Below are 19,482 nucleotides of genomic sequence, written 5' to 3'. Positions count from 1 at the left end.
TATTAGACCATGAAATGCATCATTTTGAAATAGGAATAATTAGGAGATAAATGTTCAAAATGTAAGAACATTCTGTAAATATAGTCATTTCCTCCCACTCCCTGAAATAAAAATAGCAAAAACTCCAAGAAAAAAAAATGCATTTTTGTCTCTTGGATGTCTTAATAGTTGCAAGTTGATCCTTTTCCTCTATCAGTCCAGGATAAATGCAATAAAATAGGGAAGGAAGTAGCAAATTCATTTAGGGTCTCAAGTTATCAACAAAGGTGTTATACTTGCTGCTCTCTCCCTCACACCCCCCCCCCATATTTTTTTTCACTAGGTTACCTAAGCTTATCTTGAAATACTGTGTTCAGGATTTCAGCTGAGGATTTCAGCTGAGTCACAATATAGTTTCTAGTTCCAGATTCCTATTTCAAAGCAAATTCATTATTTCCTTTAAGGGCGATGTTGATTTTTTGTCTTTTTTAATTTGTCGGTCTTGGGGCTTGAACTCTGGGGCCTGGGTGCTGTCCCTGAGCTGTTCAGCTCTAGGGTGAGCACTCTACCACTTGAGCCACAGTGCCACTTCTGATGTTGGTTTTTTTTGTTTTTCCCTTAGTGATTTCTTTGAACTATAATGTCATGAAAATACATAGGTTTAAACTGGGGTTTTGTTTTTTGCTATGTTTGGTATTTTGAGAAAGGTTCTGTGTAGCCTAGGCTACCATGAAACTTGCTTTGCAACGCAGAGTGGCTTTGAATTCTGTTCTCTTGTCTCATCATCTCAGGTACTGGGGTTATACAGATGGACATCACCAACCCCAGAATTTTGTTTGTTTTCAAGGGATAATATATGTACACTAAAGTACACTGACCCTAACTGGGCAGCTTGGTTTAATGATGATTGTTCCAGCCAGGGAAGCTATGACATTGTCCAAAAAAGAAATGTATTCTTTACCTGACTTATGTAACTATAACCCCTCTGTACATTACCTTTATAATAACAATTTAAAGGGACTATTTATAATAAGCAATTTAAAGGGCTGAGAAGGTGGCTCAGTAGTAGAGTTCTTGCCTTGCATGCATGAGACCCTGGGTTCGATTCCTCGGCACCACATAGCAGAAAAAGGCAGAAGTGGTGCTGTGGCTCAAGTAGTAGAGCTCTCTAGCCTTGAGCTGAAGAGCTGAGGGACAGTGCCCAGGCCCAGTTCTGGCCCCACAACTAAAAACAAAACAAAAAGTTTAAGCTAGGCACTGGTGGCTCACACTTGTAATCCTAGCTACTCAGCAGGCTGAGATATGAGGATCACGGTTCCAAGCAGCCCAGGCAGGAAACTCTACGAGACACTTATCTCCAATAAACTACTCAAAAATTCTGGAAATGGCACTGTGGCTCAAGTGGTAGAGTGCTCAACTTGAGCAAAAAGATGCTCAGGGACAGCGCCCAGGCCCAGAGTTCAAGCCCCAGGACAAAATAAAAAGTTTATTCCCTTAATACAGAATGTTTATCTTTTTAGCTCTCAGGCTTGACAACCAATGTTGTGGATATTATATTGGCTCATCACTTTGGGCAGGTAAGTACCTATGCTACTATGGGAGCTGTATTTATTGGCTTGTATATGTGCAAAGTCTTATTGTACCACAAGAAAGGTTACCTTAGAGTTCATCTAATACTAGTAGATAACACTTTCAGTGCAGTCAGAAATGCTTGTTGTCCTGCCAAGGTCAGTCCTATGGGTGAAGCCTTGGCTTCTAGACAAAGAGAAAACAGCATATCTCTCATCTGTTCCCTTGTAAGTGTGTGCCATCTGTTAGTGTTTGGTAATATCATGTGCCTCCCAAACATCTTTAGAACCATCAAGAAATCTGGGAAAACCACAGAAATAGAAATTTCAGAAATAAAAAACAAAGAAGCCATGAAATATCTTGCTGACAGAACCTTAGTGATTATTTTATTTTATCTCCATGAATTGGTGAGGAAACTGAAGTCTACAGAAGAAGTGACAATTGTCCTATAGATAATTTTTTTACATGTTTTATTATTATATCTTTAAGTAGTTATACAAAGAAGTTCCCATTCTACAAAACAATATATGAGTACAAGGTGTCTGACAACATTGTCACCCATCGCTCCCTATGGATAATTCTTGCATGAGGAGGTGACCTACTTCTTTTTTTCCAATAGAAAAAAATGAGTTAATGGGGTTGGGAAGGTGGCTCAGTGGTAGAGATCTTGCCTTGCATGCATGAGGCCCTGGGTTCGATTCCTCAGCACAACATACGCAGAAAAAGCCAGAAGTGGCGCTGCAGCTCAAGTGGTAGAGTGCTAGCCTTGAGCTGAAAAGCTGAGGGACAGTGCCCAGGCCCAGAGTTCAGGCCCCACGACCAGCAAAAAAAAAAAAAAAAGAATAAGGTGATAAGTAAAGGAGTGGTGACCAATAAAATATTTGGAAAGTAATATGTAATTCTATAATGTATATTGTTAAGTGTTAGTATGTAAGTTGATAGTATACTGATTGTCAGTGAATGTACAGATAATTGTATACACTTTTGGCTATTATCTCTTTTTCTTCTTGGTGATGCTAGGGATGAAACCCAAGGTCTTATATATGCTAGGGAAGCATCCTACCCATGATGGCTATCAAAAGAAAGACTAATATCAATTTACACATGATAGCTTATATACCTATATTTATTTAATCTTTAGAATGACCCTGTTCAATACCAGTTATAATCATTTTACAGACAATGGAATAACATAAACATGAAGACACATGAACACAAACAAACAAGTAAGGAAACTCAAATTCAGAATGGTTAAGTGATCTAAGTTCCCCCACTAGTACTTAAATCTATAATAGGTTCTTTAGTAGCTTTGTCTTTCTTTAGTAGCTTTGTCTGTCCATAATATGCCACTGAACCAGGCTGTACTAAATTTAAAAAAATAGTTTAGCCATTTAGCCTACAGGTAAATAATAGTACCTTCCAGCTTGATCTAAAATGCTATTATCAAAGACAAAGAAGAGTTAGCATTGAAAAGACAAACCAAATAAAAATGGGATTGTTTTGCATCTTAGTTTACTTTTTTCTTCTTTTACTTGCTCTAGGAGGAGTTACAGGCCAATTTGGACCTTATTCAAACCTACAGACTTCATATTGCCCAAGATATCAACCAAGAAAACCTACAGCTCTTCCTGGGTTCCTATAATGGGTATAGCTATTTCCCATTCCTTCATTTCATTACAAATCACACCTAAAAAAAAAAAAAAGGACAAGTCAAGTCAGCCCGGGCAGGAAAGACTGTGAGACTCCTATCTCCAATAAACCACCAGAAAACTGGAAGTGGCGTTGTAGCTCAAGTGGTAGAGCACTCGCCTTGAGCTGGAATGCTGAGGGACAGAGCCCAGGCCCAGAGTTCAAGCCCCATGACTAACCAAAAAAAAAATGGACAAGGAAAGGAGAGAAAAGTGACTTTTTTTTTTTTTTTTTTTGTCAGTCGTGGGGCTTGAACTCTGGGCCTGGGCACTGTCCTTCAGCTCTTCAGCTCAAGGCTAGCGCTCTGCCACTTGAGCTACAGCGCCACTTCCGGTTTTCTGGTGGTTTATTGGAGATAGGAGTCTCACAGTCTTTACTGCCCGGGCTGGCTTTGAACTGTGATCCTCAGATCTCAGCCTCCTGAGTAGCTAGGATTACAGGCGTGAGCCACCAGCGCCCGGCTGAGAAGTGACTTTTTAACCATTGTTACATAGTGGTATTACTTGTGCTGTTAGACCACATAAGGAGAGAAGACTTTAAGATAGAGATGAAAAGAACTTTCAGGAAGACTGAGTGAACTGAACATACCTTGGATGTGTTCAAATACCAGTTGAGTTGTAGTTTTAAGACATTTTGAAACAAAAGGAACCCAAGCTGTGTATACTCCCACAGCTCCCAAGTACTTATGAAGGACAGGAGTACACATGAAAGAGGCAAAGAGGACGTGGGCTCCATTTAGTTGCTCTTTGCTGATAGGTGCTCAGGAGCCAGAAGTAACACAGATGCTGGTCAGTTCTCTTTGGCTTGTGTATTCCAAAGTTCACTATCAACATCTGTCCTCTCAGAGTAGAGGCTGAGGGGACAGCACTGATTCTGGTCTTGGAAATGGCTTCTCTAGCTTTCTGGCAGCATGTACCAAGACTGAGGAAATGGGTCAACTGTAACTTTCCCAGGGTTGTGCAGCCAGTAGGGGATAGAGCCAGGTTTGAACTGGGTCTCCAGAGACTCCCTGTTTGATGTTAGTTGAAATTAGAGTTAAACTCTTATGCTAAATTGCTAGGAAAACTCCTTATAAAAAAAATAAAGTGGGGGCTGGGAATGTGGCTTAGTGGTAGAGTGCTTACCTAGCATACATGAAACTATGGGTTTAATTCCTCAGTGCCACATAAACAGAAAAATCTGGAAGTGGCTCTGCGGCTCAAGTGGTAGAGTGCTAGCCTTGAGCAAAAGAAGCTCAAGGATAGTGCCCAGGCCCTGAGTTGAAGCCCCAGACCTGGCAAAAATAAATAAATAAAAATTCACATTAAAAATAAAGTTTGGGGCTGGGAAGGTGGCTCAGTGGTAGAGTGTTTGTCTTGCATACATGAGGCCCTAGGTTCAATTCCTCAGTACCACATAAGCAGAAAAAGCCAAAGTGGTGTTGTGGCTCAAGTGGTAGAGTACTAGCCTTGAGCTGAAGAGCTGAGGGACAGCGCCCAGACCCAGAGTTCAGGCCCCACATCTGACAAAAAATAAATAAATTTAAAAATAAAGTTCTATTGGGCACTGGTGGCTCACACCTGTAAACCTAGCTACTCAAGAGGCTGGGATTTGAGAATCACAGTTCAAAGCCAACCCAGGCAGAAAGGTCTGTGAGACTTTTATCTTCAATAAACCACCAGAAAACTGAAAGTGGTTTTGTGGCTCAAGTACTAGCCTTGAGTTGAAGAGCTCAGGGACAGCACCTAGCCCCAGAGTTAAGCCCCAGGACCAACCAAAGAAAATAAAAATGTTCCCGCTGGTCGCTCACACCTGTAATCCTGGATACTCAGGAGCCTGAGATCTGAGGATCCTAGGTCAAGCCAGTCTGGGCAGGAAAGTTTGTGAGATCTTATCTCCAATTAAAAGTTCCCTTTAGGAATTTGTTTCTGTCATGTAGTTATAAAATTAAACACTCTTGAGTTTGAGGATTTCAGTAATGTTGCTGTTGCAGTTTAAAGTTTGTCTCCCCTGCTGAAGAGCTCATGAACAGCACCCAGGCCCAGAGCTGAAGCCCTGTACTGACAAAAAAAAAAAAAGTTTGTCTCCCCTGAGCATCCTACAGACCTATTCAGTACCACTTAGGATGTCACTGATAACAGCTACTGGAGAACAGTTTAGGGACACCTGCCCTCCTCTGATGAAAAATGAAAAGGACATTGATTCTTCTTTATTTTCTAGGCGCAGAGATCTGGAGATTGAAAGACCTATCCTGGGTCAAAATGATAACAGATTAAAAACATTGAAGTAAGTCCTTCAGTTTCTCCGTTGAGTTGGTAAATCATTTTGTGTGTCACTACTATTTCAATGTTCAGTGGAGTACATGTGCTTCTTGCTGAGTAACACCTCTTCTGCTTCTGCCTAGGTGCTCCACTTTACTGGTGGTAGGGGACAATTCACCTGCTGTTGAGACTGTGGTAGGTAGGGGCTAACTTGTGAGGGAATGAGTAAAATGCAATTAAATGTATGTGGCACACTACTGACATGCTAGAAACTCTGAGTGAATACTGTTGTTGTTTTTTTTTAAGGTCTGTTGTATGCAGCACTTCATGCTGTGTTAACTACCCAAAAAAAACACCATTTACTTATTATTAGATTTCTAGAAGCTTCCATCTCTAGTCTGGAGCAGATTACCTGTATCAGATATCCAGCAAAGCTAAAAGACTCCCAAGATCCTACCTTTGTCCACCCCTTTCTCCAGTGCATAGCACATATATAAAAATGATGTAATCAATGTAAAAAATATATGAGAACTTTTAAAAAATAGAGGGATGGGGAAACTTATTATCCTACTATCCTAAGACAAACTGATTTTTTTTCTTTTTCATTTTTTTTTTTTTTGGGGGGGGGGGTCCGGTCGTGGGGCCTGAACTCTGGGCCTGGACGCTGTCCCTAAGCTCTTCAGCTCAAGTCTAGCACTCTACCACTTAAGCCACAGCGCCACTTCCAGCTTTTTTCTTTTTGCTTATGTGGTGCTGAGGAATCGAACCCTGGGCCTCAGGCATGCAAGGCAAGCACTCTACCACTGAGCCACCTTCCCAGCCCTGATTTTTTTTTTTTTCTTGATCATAGACCTGATTGTATTAGATATACTAGAATTAGGAGCCAGATTCCTTAGCACTGTTGATGGCACAAATTCATATTATAGTCAAGTGCTAGTGGCTCACACCTATAAATCCTAGCTATTCAGGAGGCTGAGATCTGAGGGTCGAAGTTCAAAGCCAGCCTGAGCAAGAAAGTCTGTGAGACTCTTATCTCTAATTAACTGCCTAAAAACCAGAAGAAGTGCTGTAGCCTTAAGCAAAGAAACAACTCAGGGAAATGCGCAGGCCATGAGTTCAAGCCCATGACTAACAAAAAGAAAGTCAGGATGTTTGTACAATAGTCAGTTAATCAGACCTTATTTGCCTGTGAGGTTTTTTGGTTATTGTTTGTTGTCGGTTGTAGGGCTTGAACTCTAGGCCTGGGTGCTGTCCCTAAGCCTACTTCCAATTTTCTGGTGGTTAATTGAAGATAAGAGTCTCACAGAAGCCGGGCGCTGGTGGCTCACGACTGTAATCCTAGCTACTCAGGAGGCTGAGATCTGAGGATTGCGGTTCAAAGCCAGCCCAAGGCAGGAAAGACCGTGAGACTCCTATAAACCACTAGAAAACCGGAAGTGGCACTGTAGCTCAAGTGGTAGAGCGCTCGCCTTGAGCTGAAGAGCTGAGGGACAGCACGCAGGCCCAGAGTTCAAGCTCCACGACCGACAAAAAAAAAAAAAAAAAGAGTCTCACAGACTTTCCTGCCCAGGCTGACTTTGAACCATGGTTCTCAGATCTCAGCCTCCTGAATAGCTAAGATTACAAGTGTGAGCCACTGGCACCCAGATGCCTGTGAGTTACTTCTGACTTTGTACCATTATTCTTGTTGTTGTTAAACATTATTATAAAACCTTTGACTGAATCTATGATTATTTCCACAGATAGAATTTTTACAAGTGAAGTTAATGGTACAAAAGTCACAAATCTTTATAAGGTTTTTAATCCATTTTTTTCAGATATCTTTCCAGGAGAGATGTACCAGTGTAGTGCCCACCAGCATTAGGGGGCCCATTTCACTGCACCCTATTCAGCACTGGTGGTGTTTTAGTTTGTATTTGTTTAATTACATTTTGACAGTAACTTTACCAAAATTTGTGTAAGACTAGGCATAGAGGCTCATACCTGTTATCCTAGATACTTCAGGAGGCACAGAGGAGGAGAAGATTATGATTTGAGGCCAGCCCTGGCCAAAAAAAAAAAAGAATAAACCCCATCTCAGCTAATAAAAAACTAGCATGATGATTCTTTTCTATCACCCTAGCAACATGGGAAGAATTGCTGTCCAGGCCAACCTGGGTAAAAATGAAAGACCCTATTAAAAAAAAAAAAAAAAAAGAAATCAAATGGGGTTAGAAGTATGCCTGAAATGGTAGCATACCTCAGCTTAACAAAGCCCAAGCAAGGTCCTGAGTTCAAACATGTGTCATGTTACATGTGTCACAAATTGACAAGAGCTTGATTTTCTATGCCAGCCTTCACTTCTGTCTAAAGTAGAATATTAGGATAGGGCTTCTTGGAAAGAAAGTATAGAAAATGATCAGATGTAAAAACCTATATGAAAAGGTTTTCAGGTAGAGGGTGTGTACAGGGTGGCATCAATGTGAAATAGGGCACACTGGCATCTCCCTGAAGTGTTTGTGTTTGACAGTGCAAAGGCGAATAACCCTCAATTCCCAACCTTCTCCCCAAAAGTTCCCCAAACATAATGATTCTACTTCATCAAGAAGAATTTTTAGCCAGATGCCAGTGGCTCACACCTATAATCCTAGCTACTCAGGAGGCTGAGATCTAAGGATCACAGTTTAAAGCCAGCCCAGGCAGGAAAATCCAATTAACCACCAGAAAACCGGAAGTGGCACTGGGGCTCAAGCGGTAGAGCGCTGTCCTTGAGCTGAAGAGCTGAGCCCCATGACTGACCCCCTCCCCATTCCCCACCCCCCACCCCCGCAAAAAAAAGAATTTTTATAAATGCCATGCTTTTCATGTTTAAAGAATGTATAGGCCAGGCACCTGTGGCTCATACCTGTAATCCTAGCTACTCAGGAGGCTGAGATCTGAGGATCATGGTTCAAAGCCAGCCAGGACAGGAAAGTCTGTGAGACTCTTATCTCCAATTAACTACCAGAAAACCAGAAGTGGTGCTGTGGTAGAGTGCTAGCCTTGAGCTGAAGAGCTCAGGGACAGCACCCAGGCCCAGAGACAATAACAACAACAACAAAAAAAAGAGTGGATATACATGCTATTAAAAGTATCTACCAAAAACACTTTTAAATAGCCATGTGAACTTAAAATAGGAAAACAGGATTATTTTAACAAAATACCTACATTCAAGGGCCAAGCATAGTGGCCTAAACCTCTAAGGCCAGATACTCAGGAGGTAGAGATTTGGAGGATCAAAGTTCTCACTATCTCTTCTACCTTGACTGGCCTTTTAAGCTTCGTTCCTCCAAATCTCTACCTCCTGAGTATCTGGGAGGTGTAGCCTCATGTGCATCCCCACTTCACTTGTAGCTGTAGCACCACATGCACCATGTGTGCCACATGTACATGCCTTCCCCAACCTAGCTTTGCAAAGCATACTCATACTTCTAGGGTCACTCAGTTAAGCTATGGCCACAACATTTTTGAACTTGGCAAAAGTGATTTCCTTGAGTTTTGTTTTATATATCTTGTCCCACCGGCTTCCAATCTGTTAGCATAGGTTTGTTTTATTTTTTTGGATTTTTTTTTTTTTTTTTGCCAGTCCTGGAGCTTGTACTCTGGACCTGAGCGCTGTCCTGGGCACTCTTACCACTTGAGCCAGCTTTTTCTGAGTAGTTTATTGGAGATAAAAGTTTCTTGGACTTTCCTGCCCATGCTGGCTTCAAACCATGATCCTCAGATCTCAGCCTCCTGAGTAGCCAAGATTACAGATGTGAGCCACCAGTGCACAGCTTAGCACAGGTTTTATAGTCATATTCCTGGAAAATATATAGCTAGTTGATCAAATTGGCCATAAAATATTGTGGAACCCATGCTGCTAGAGGTATGAAGCTTGGTGGTGGGCCATGTACTAAGTACACACAGGCCCTAAGATCTATTCCTAGCACAATGGAAATAAGATACACATGAGGTCCTTGCCTTGATAAAGGTAAGTTTAGAAGATATGTCAAGCTGGTCACTGGTAGCTCACACCTGTAATCCTAGCTACTTAGGAGGCTGAGATCTGAGGATCACGGTTCAAAGCCGCATATACAGGAAAGTCTGTGAGACTCTTATCTCTAATAAACCCCCAGAAAACCAGAAGTAGCACTGTGGCTCAAATGGTAGAGTGCTTGCCTTGAACTGAAGAGCTGAGGGTCAGCACCCAGGCCCAGAATTCAAGACCCACAACTGACAAAAAAAAGTCAGTGTACCAAACTGTCTACTGATAATTGCTGTGACACATTAGTGCAGGAGGAGTCCAGCTTTCCACTGCAGATCCTGAGCTCTTAAAGTAGAGTCAAGGTATAAGAAATGACAAAGGTTCTACTTCAGAGCCTGGAGAGGACAGAGAAGGAAGACTTTGGAGCATCTCAGGGTTCCATTATTGAAACCAGTTATGCTGGAAAGGCATCTAAGAGATCCCTGTAGCACAGGGCCATGGTCCAGTTCACCTCTCAAAGAAGTAAGTTACCTTGTGCACATATTATGTAGCCAGTGCACAGAATCTTTAGATTTGGCATGATCTTTAGACTTACCTTGTAACAGATTCAGATAATGAAATTAATCAGAACTTTAGAGGAGATTGAACTAATAGATCTAACATGTACCCACATATAATCCTACTAATCCCTTCAAGCTGGTTCAGCCCTTGGTAAATGGAGCTGTTGATCTTGCAAGGTCATTTTTAGCCAAGTTAAAATTGCTTTTTGTTGTTGTTGTTGTTGGTTGTGGGTCTTGAACTCTGGGCCTGGGTTCTGTCCCTGAGCTCTTCAGCTTAAGGCAAGCACTCTCTACCACTTGAGCCACAGCGCCACTTCCCGTTTTCTGGTGGTTAATTGAAGATGAGAGTCATGGATTTTTTTTCCTCCCCAGGCTGGCTTTGAACCTTGAATCTCAGATCTCAGCCTCCTGAGTATCTAAGATTACAGGCGTGAGCCACCGTAGCACCCAGCAAGCCAAGCTGTTTCTTACTGTTGTAAAAATTTATAAAATGATTCTCTTTTTCAGGTTGAATGTAATTCTCGCCTCAACCCTATAAATACAACTTTGCTAAAGGTAATGTATCTTCCTGCCTTGCCACCTCTGAAAATTATACATGCTACAAATTAGAATGTTTTCTACAGTAGTTTCATAGAAGCTTCCCTGTTTAATTCTGTCTCCCTCTCTTTTAAAATAAGAATTTTTATTCCTGATTATATTCTGATTGTAGAAAATACAGAAAAACATGATACAGTGCCTCCTGTCTATAATCTGAGCTACTCCAGAGGCTGCGATTATAAGGATCACATTATGAAGCCAGCCCAAGCAAAAAATTCATAAGACCCCCTTCTCAACTTGTACACTTGTCATTCCAGCAATGGCAGGAAGTATAAAATAGATGACTTTAGCCCAGGTTCCAAAAGGTAGCCTGTTGTAAATGTTGTTTTGTTTGGACAGGATCATAGTGTAGGGTGTCCTGGAACTAGCTATATGCCCTGGCAGGTCTTGAGTTTACCATCTTCCTTCCTCTATCCCTTGAGTGTTGGGATTACAGATAGGAGCTGCCACATCCATCTACCTATGCATTAAGATCAGGGGATATCTACAGCTCTATATTTGATTTCCTCATGATCTTGTCATAAACATTTTCCATGTCATTAAAATTTTTATAGCCATTAATCAGTGGATTATGATAAGGCAATAGATGGAAAATATACCCCAAATCCGGCAATATTGGTAATTAATTGGTACTTGTTGAGTGCAAGTAAACAAACTCTTGTACTAGTACAAGAGTACTAGTTGGTTACAAGTACCAACTCTTGGGCTAGTACCAAAATTGTTTGCCATTCACATATATTACAGTAAACACTTCCAAGTTTAGTATTGTCTCAACCAAGTTTGCCCTAAAACATGGCTGATGTCTTCAGAAAACTGCTACCTGTTTACCTGCACTACCAAAGATTCAAATGCTGCTATTTTATTGCTTTCTGCTCTGGTTTCAGTCTTTCTTTTTTTTTTTCTTTTTTTTTCTTTTTTTTTTTTTGTCCATTGTGGGGCTTGAACTCCTCTGGGCCTGGGTGCTGTCCCTGTGCTCTTCAGCTCAAGGCAAGCGCTCTACCGCTTAAGCCACAGTACCACTTCCGGTTTTCTAGTGTTTTATTGGAGATAAGAGTTTCACGGACTTTCCTGCTGGCTTTGAACCGTGATCCTCAGATCTCAGCCTTCTGAGTAGCTAGGATTACAGGTGTGAGCCACCGGTGCCCGGCTTCAGTCTTTCTTCTGTAAGATATCTGTCTGCTTTCTTCCCTTTCTGTATGAAGTGTTTGAAAGAGATGCTCTGTCATCAGAAGTAACACATAGTTCTAGAAACACACCAGGTGCTTAGTGTTATGACATCAAAGGCTCTGGTCTCCAGTTGATTGATGTTACTTGTCTATTACGGAAAAAAAGACTATGGTTTCAATTTTTTTTCACTTCAGGTTTGAAATCAGTATTCAAAAACACAAAAACCACTGGATGTGGTGATGCAGTTAGTAATGAAAGAAAGTAAGGGAACAAAGAAATGGGAGGATCTCAGTTCAGATTTTTGCTACCTCAGGCAGAAAAGGGGATGAAACCCTATCTCAATAAACAGGTGGGGCATGGTGGCCTAAGCCTGTAAATCCAACTACTTGGGAAGTATAAGTAGGATGATCGTGGTCTGAGGCTAAATTCAGGAAAAGGGAGACCCTGTTTGAAAAGTGTTGGAACTTTAGCTGAAATGAAAAAGAGATTGACTAGCAAGAGCAAGACACAGTACTCCTCCTGCCAAAAAAAAAGAAAAGAAAAGAAAAATGAATTACAGAAGAACAGAAAAAAATACTGAACTCCATGCCTAGGTATAGATGAGGAGTTTGTGGGCATGCGTGCCCAACCACAAGTTTTTCCCAGTATTCTCTCTTTGTATATGGGAACCATTCGATGGTTCTATCAGACTTCATTGCTAACCTGCATGAAAATACAGCCTTAGCTCATAGGTCTATTTTATCAGAATAAGTATATGCTTCTCATCTGATGCCTAGATTTTCAAGATTGTTACCTCTTTACCTCAAACTCTTAAACCTTCTGTAGCATTCTCCTCTCCTACATAGCAGTCCTCTTTCGAACCTGGCCATAATACCAGTGAATTCAAACCATGAGATTTGTGTCTTTCTCAAAAAATGTCAGCTGAATAGATCCTCCACGGTCACTTTATAAAAGCTGGAAGGAAAGAGGCTTGTTCCTACTTGGGCCCCATTCCTTAGCAGAGCTGAAGGTAGACTAAAAGCTATTGCATCTGCAGCTGCTGGTTAAAATGCAGATTCTTTTTTTTTTTAATAAGCTTTTTTTTATTGTGAAAATAACCGTACAGTGGGGGGTTACAATTGCATTAGCAAGGTAATGAGTACATTTCTTATCAAGCATTGTTGCCTCTTCCTTTGTTTCCCCTTACCATCCCTGCCCTCCCATCTCCCACCCCCCCCCCCCAAAATGCAGATTCTTGAACCTCACTCAGATCTATTCAGTTGAAATCTCTGAGACAGGAAGCCAGGAATGTGAGTTGTACCAAGTAATTCCAATGCACACTAGGGAAGCTGTAAGAATAACCAGAGTGAAACCTTCAGAAGTGAAAGCAGCCCCACCAGATCCAATTAGCTAGGTCAGTAGCTGATCAGGCAGAATTCAGCTTTGACTCCTGATTGGATCATTTCTTTTTGTCTTGGTATGAGGACAATGTAGACTTGAAGGGAGACTGAGGCTAGAGGATAACAAGCTCAAGTCCAGGCTAGACAACATAGTGCAACTCCTTTTCTGTCCGTTCCCCAAAGAAGGAATTTTACTTTCTTTTTTATTTTTGGGGTCCGATCGTGGGGCCTGAACTCTGGGCCTGGGCGCTAGCCCAGGCTAGCACTCTACCACTTGAGCCACAGCGCCACTTCCGGCTTTTTTCTTTTTTTCTTATGTGGTGCTGAGGAATCAAACCCAGGGCCTCGAGCATGCAAGGCAAGTGCTCTACCACTGAGCCACCTTCCCAGCCCCTAAAGAAGGAATTTTAAAATGGGATCTAAACTGGGCGCTGATGTTCACATCTGAACCTAGCCACTTCGGAAGCTGAGATCTGAGGATCACAGTTCGAAGCCAGACTGGGTAAGAAAAGTCTATGAGGCTCTTATCTTCAATGAACTGTCAAAAGTGCCAAAAGTGGAGCTGTGACTCAAGTGGTAAAGTGCTAGCCTTGAGAGCAAAAGAAGCTTAGAAAAAGGGCCTAGACCCTATAGCCCTAAGACTGGCAATAATAATGATTAATAATAATAATGTAATAAATGAGATCTAGAAAGAATGAAGCACTAAAAAGTTGAGGACTCTGAAAGTAACATTCCTTGGGGGAATGCAGAGCCATGATTGAAACTAGTAGCTGAGTTTGCTGTCACCCAGAAAAAGTTTTATGTGGGCATGAAACCCAGACATACACAAGGCATCTTATGCATAAATAAGCACTGAACGAACAACTCTTCTTGAATTTCTACATAAAAGGAACCTAAAATTCAATTGTGGTCTTTTGAAAGGACTTGGGTATTCAGGGTACTTCTCTCTCTCTTTTTTTTTTTTTTTTCTTGTTGGTTTTGGGTCTTGAACTTTGGACCTGAGCATTGTCCCTGAGCTCTTCAGCTCAAGGCCAGTGCTCTACCACTTGAGCCACAATGCCACTTCCAGTTTTCTGGTGATAAATAGGAGATAAGAGTCTCACGAACGTTCCTGCACAGGTTGGCTTTGAACCGTGATCCTCACATCTCAGCCTCATGAGTAGCTAGGATTTCAGGTGTGAACCACCAGTGCCCGGTTCAAGGCATTTCTCTTAATATAAGTCCTGACCACTTACACATTTTTCCTCTTCTAGATGGCAGACTGTGGGGGGCTGCCCCAAGTAGTTCAGGTAAGGAATTTTAAATACAACTTTGAAACATCTGTGCAGTACTATGCTCCTAACTTTTACAAAGAGTAATAACGTCTTGTTTCATCTCCTCAGCCTGGGAAGCTTACCGAGGCCTTCAAGTACTTTTTGCAGGGAATGGGATACAGTGAGTAATATACAGCTTTCTACCTAGCAAAGGTTTATAGATAACTGGGTCAGTTTGACACATGGGAGGCACAATTAGCAAGGCATAAAGTTTGTGCTAGTGTGCCCTAAAGTAGAGACCAAAATGTTTGTGGACATTCATTTGTACATATGTCTGAGATAAACTAACATTTAAGCATTTACCTGTGTCAGGCAGTATATATTCCTAATCAAAGATGTAACTCTTATAGACAAGAAAACTGAGTTTAAAGAGGTAAAGCATGTTTCCCAGGGTCACAAATCAGTTCCTGAGCCCTGACTGAAATCTTTGCAGTCTGGCTCCAGAGCCCATATTTTTACACTGAAGCCGTGGCTGTATTATGATTTGCATTTGAACTCAGCTGGTAATAACTCCCAGCCTAGAGAAAGTAGAGATTCCTGAAAAGGGAATAAAATCTGTTACTCCACAGGAGGTGAGCAGGCCCAGTATTTTAGAGTACATCCAACCATGTGTCTGTGTCCTGTGCTGCTGTCCTGGTCCCTTAGATCTGAGACCCCTGAGCTTTCTCATTTGTCACAGAAAAGCCATATTGGATCCTTTCCTGGAGTTTTAAGAAGAAAACTCTCACTCATCTATAACCTCTTTACCCAGTAAAATAATTCCACATATTTGGTATCATTGGATAGTGGCCATTGGTGAGCTACCAAGGCAGTCGCTCTGGGCAGTTGGGCCCTGGTGCACCCGGTACCTGCAAAGCAGATCCTGTGTGTTGTGTCTAGAGTGGCTGTGTCATCCCCGTCTGTGAGCTACCAACCGAGCCCACAGCTATGGTCCTAGGACTCCCTGGGAGAAGCAGATGCCCCCTCCAAGCCTGTTCTCATGCCTTTCCCAGGACACAGCAGTTCTTCCAGCCTGTCTCTGATCCAGAGCAGGGCAGGGGAACAGCTGCCTCAGCTGTTAGAAGAGTGCTGTCCACAATGAGGCTAAAGCATCAGTCAATGCCATCTCCTCTCTTGGACCTCAAAGGAACTTTGATCCCTGTTGTAGTTTTTGTCAGCATCTACTAGGCAGCTGAGGTTGCCTCTGGCCCTGTCAGGTCACTAACCTGCCTTTTCCTGTGTCCATCCTGCTTCCAGTCCCGTATGTGCAGCTCAATCACCTCAGCACCGAGTCAGGTACCTTCCTCTGTGCTGACCCCACCCACCCCCAGCCATGCTCTCCTGGCTGCATTGGCTGCCTGCAGCATGTCCGCCATTTTTCTGTGCAGTGAGAGCCCGATAGAACAGGGCTGGCTTCTTGTGCTCCAAGAGCTGAACCTCCAGGTCCAGTCAGGTCCTCCAGAAAGAGGAAAGTATCCGGTCCAGTGCCCAATCCTCCTTTCCTCACCCTAGATCCAGACTCACAGCAGCAGCTTTGAGACAAGGTAGGCAAGGATCTCTACCACCTCCATCTGCTTCTCCTAGAAGCAAGGCCCAGACAGGAATCAAAAGGCAGCCTTGATTTTTTTTTTTGTGGGGGGGAAGGGGGGGTTATTTTGTGCTGGCCTTAGGACTTGAATTCAAGGCCCAGGCTCTGTTCTTGAGCGACTTTTTGCTCAAGACTAGTTATCTACCATTTGGCCACAGGGCCACTTCTGGCTTTTTCTGAGTAGTATATTGGAAATGAGTCTAATGGAGTGGTCTGGGAAGGTAGCACAGTGGTAGAGTGCTTGCCTTGCATGCATAAGGCCCTGGTTCAATTCCTAGCACCACATAAGCAGAAAAAAGCTGGAAGTGGCGCTGTGGCTCAAGTGGTAGAGCACTAGTCTTGAGCTGAAGAGCTGAGGGACAGCACACAGGCCCAGGGTTCAGGCCCCACAAAAGTCTCATTGAGTTTCCACCTTTGGTTGGCTTGGATCTGTGATCCTCAGATCTCAGCCTCCTGAGTAGCTAGGATTATTACAGGCATGAGCCACCAACACCTGGCAGCCTTGATTCTTAAGTAGGAAAAAATGCCTATGTTCAGAAAATTCCACAAGTGCATGTTTAGCACCCAGATTTTCAGCGACCGCTGTGGGAGTAGCTACTGTGGCAGCACAGAAGGCAGGGATATACAGGAGAAAAGGCCCTGTCTAGATCTGACTGGAAGGATCCTTACAGTCGTGGAAGTGTAACTGATAGAACTAAGTCTGAATTCAGCAGCTGCAGAGTTCTCTTATAGGTTACCTCAGAGGGCCCTGTGCCTCATCCCTGCATGGAGATCCGCTCCAGGCCACATGTTCTCCCCTCTATCCTGGCCTTCCTCACTTCTTCCAGATGGCAGAGGTGGCCTGTGACATGGATGGTAGTCTCGTTGTATCGGGCTGGCACTCTGTGTGTGAAACACCTTCATACTTGTGTGGTTTGTCTTTCCTGCCTTTCAATTTAGTGTTGTGCATGCACTACAGGTTTGGGTGACCTCTACTGGTTCCCAAAGCTTCCTTTCTAATCACTGTATGAGTGGCATGGGCACAGCTAAGAGTCTGTCCTCTGGACTTAGGGCTTCCCTCCCTCTGCTGTGGATTAGAATCAGCTAAGATTCCAAGCAGATGCAGAGCATCAAAACAGCCTTGCCTTCAGTCACTCAGATAGAGCAGACACTACCAAGTGGGGGTGCTCTATCTTGTCCTGGGTGTTGTCTCAGTGGGGCTGGGAAAGCTAAACAGAAAGCCTTTGGTGAAATTTGCAGATTCACTGAGCTTCACTAGGCTCCTTCTTCTAGTCCTCTTGGTTTTTGTTTCAGTACCATCTGCTAGCATGACCCGGCTTGCCCGATCCCGAACACATTCGACCTCAAGTAGCCTCGGTTCTGGAGAAAGTCCCTTCAGCAGGTCTGTCATCAGCAATCAGTCAGATGGAACTCAAGAATCCTGTGAATCCCCTGATGCTCTGGACAGACATCAGACCATGGAGGTGTCCTGCTGAGCAGATGCTCCCACTGGACATGCAAGTCCCCTTCTTCAGATGACCACTCCACAATAGAACACTTTATCCCTTCAACTGGACTCCACTAGCCTTCACACATGCATGGCCACTGACCCTCTCTCAAGTAGCCTGGATTTATCATTCTCTACCCACACACCCCTTTTTGTAAAATGTACCAAGAACCACAACCAAACCATTCTGGTAACATTCCAACATCTCTAGCTGAGCCAAGCTCCATATCTTCCCATGCCAGCTTTTCCCTGTGCTTTTCCAATTATGTATCCGATAAGATTCTTTGACCCCCAACTCCATATGTGTGCAAGCACTTGTGTCTATGTTTATGTGTGCATAGTTCTGTGATTTTAGATATGCTTCCTGTAGTGCTTCTGCAGAAACAAAAAGGGACTTTTTTTTTTTTTTTTTTTTTTTTTTTTTTTGTATTTTCAATGGTGTTTTTAAGGGAAATGTGCAGAGCAGATATCTAGATGGGACCAGCCACCAGATTCTTTTTGATTCCAAGTGGTCAATAGGAGTTACAGAGGGGTTTTAGGAGAGAACAGCTCTTAGCACCACTGTCTGCCTGGGCAGTAGTAGAAGAATTGCCTGTTACAAAGAGGCAGGCTGTGTGGCAGTCACCTCCTCTGTCCTAATGGGTTCATTCATGTCCTTCTATAAATAAAAGGAATATGTTCTAGTGGAAGCTAAAGAATGATTAGGTTCTTATGCAACAGGAGTTTTCTCCAAAGAGGCCTAATTGCTAGACTTCTCTGAGTCCAAGAGGTGGAACAGAAGCCCAGCCTCTGCTGTGCAGATCAAACTGGCGCTCTGTAGCATGTTATGCCACTTGCCAGATGTCCATACATCTCAGGAAGTGCCCCCCCCCAGCCTCTGATGGACAATGGTTTTTAATAAAGGGAGTCCCAGAAAAGCATACTATGGCAGAAAAACCTCATCCTTGATGGGGAGACTGGAGGAAGAGGAAGAGCCATTAACAATATCATATTCATTAAGTGTTGCCTTGATTTCAGCAAGTCAATGGAAGCTAGGGTAAATCCATAAGGAACCTGTTTCTGAGAAATGTTAATACATTGTAAAGGGCAGGCCCATCCAGGTTTAATTGTTTTCAGCCCCCAGTCTACTGTAGGTGAGGGGATTCCTTCAGCCATGGAGAATTTCTGGGAGGAAGACAAAAGCATCGGCAGACCAGCTGCCTCAGCTCAAGGGCCCAGTTCTTGAGAGCATCAAGACGTGAGCACAGAGTTTCACAATTCTCAATCTTGCAGACAGACTTTTCAGATGCATAGTTTGCTTTCTGCTCAGATAAGGAATGAGTCACTCTGCCAGACTATGACTTTTTACAGATTATTAAATAAAGCTGTATATGTCTCATTGTTACATGACTGCTAGTGTTATTTCTTCCAAGTACTCCCAGGGCTCCAAGAGGGTCTGAGTTACCATTGCTAGCTCTAAACTGTGCTATTTAGTCTGTGATCACTTATCCTCTTGGAGACAGTGTGCATTTATAGAGAGGGAATGAAGCTTGAATATAAATCATTTGTCCAAGAACATAGCCAGTGGTTTATTCCTTTAATCCTAGCTGCTCAGGAGGCTGAGACCTGAGGATCGTGGTTCAGCACCAGCCCGGGCAGGAAGGTCCATGAGACTTTTTTTTTTTTTTTTTTTTGGTCGGTTGTGAGGCTTGAACTCTGGCCTTGGTGCTGTTCCTTCAGCTCTTCAGTTCAAGGCTAGCGCTCTACCACTTGAGCCACAGCACCACTTCGCTTTTTCTGTTTGTGTGGTGCTAAGAAATCAAACCCAGGGCCTCACGCATGGAAGTCAAGCACTCTACCACTGAGCCATCTTCCCAGCCCCCATGAGACTCATATCCAATTTAGCACCAGAAAACTGAAAGTGATACTGTGGCTCAAAGGGGTAGAGCATTAACCTTGAGCAAAAAAAGCT

The 19,482-nt window shown here is 42.9% G+C and overlaps 1 protein-coding gene across 6 annotated transcripts in view; it reads left to right on the top strand.

The window, feature by feature from the left end:
- Ndrg3 (NDRG family member 3) overlaps positions 1-18,909 on the top strand; it is a 65,838-nt gene extending 46,929 nt beyond the window's left edge. For 5 of the 6 annotated variants that reach the window (XM_070007240.1, XM_070007244.1, XM_070007246.1 and 2 more), the window contains 9 exons: positions 1,500-1,556; positions 3,090-3,193; positions 5,437-5,502; positions 5,621-5,672; positions 10,530-10,577; positions 14,419-14,454; positions 14,548-14,599; positions 15,715-15,753; positions 17,339-18,909. In XM_070007240.1, coding sequence (XP_069863341.1) covers positions 1,500-1,556; positions 3,090-3,193; positions 5,437-5,502; positions 5,621-5,672; positions 10,530-10,577; positions 14,419-14,454; positions 14,548-14,599; positions 15,715-15,753; positions 17,339-17,520 — 636 coding nt within the window. In that variant the 3' untranslated portion in view covers positions 17,521-18,909. The remainder of the gene's footprint in view (positions 1-1,499; positions 1,557-3,089; positions 3,194-5,436; positions 5,503-5,620; positions 5,673-10,529; positions 10,578-14,418; positions 14,455-14,547; positions 14,600-15,714; positions 15,754-17,338) is intronic. The other variant, XM_070007242.1, reaches the window with a different exon arrangement.
- Positions 18,910-19,482: the final 573 nt, after the last annotated feature.

This window comes from Dipodomys merriami, unplaced genomic scaffold, assembly GCF_024711535.1.
Source record: "Dipodomys merriami isolate MVZ:Mamm:240054 unplaced genomic scaffold, mDipMer1.0.p SCAF_7, whole genome shotgun sequence".
NCBI classification, from domain to species: Eukaryota; Metazoa; Chordata; class Mammalia; order Rodentia; family Heteromyidae; genus Dipodomys; species Dipodomys merriami.
This window is presented reverse-complemented; position numbering and strand designations above follow the sequence as displayed.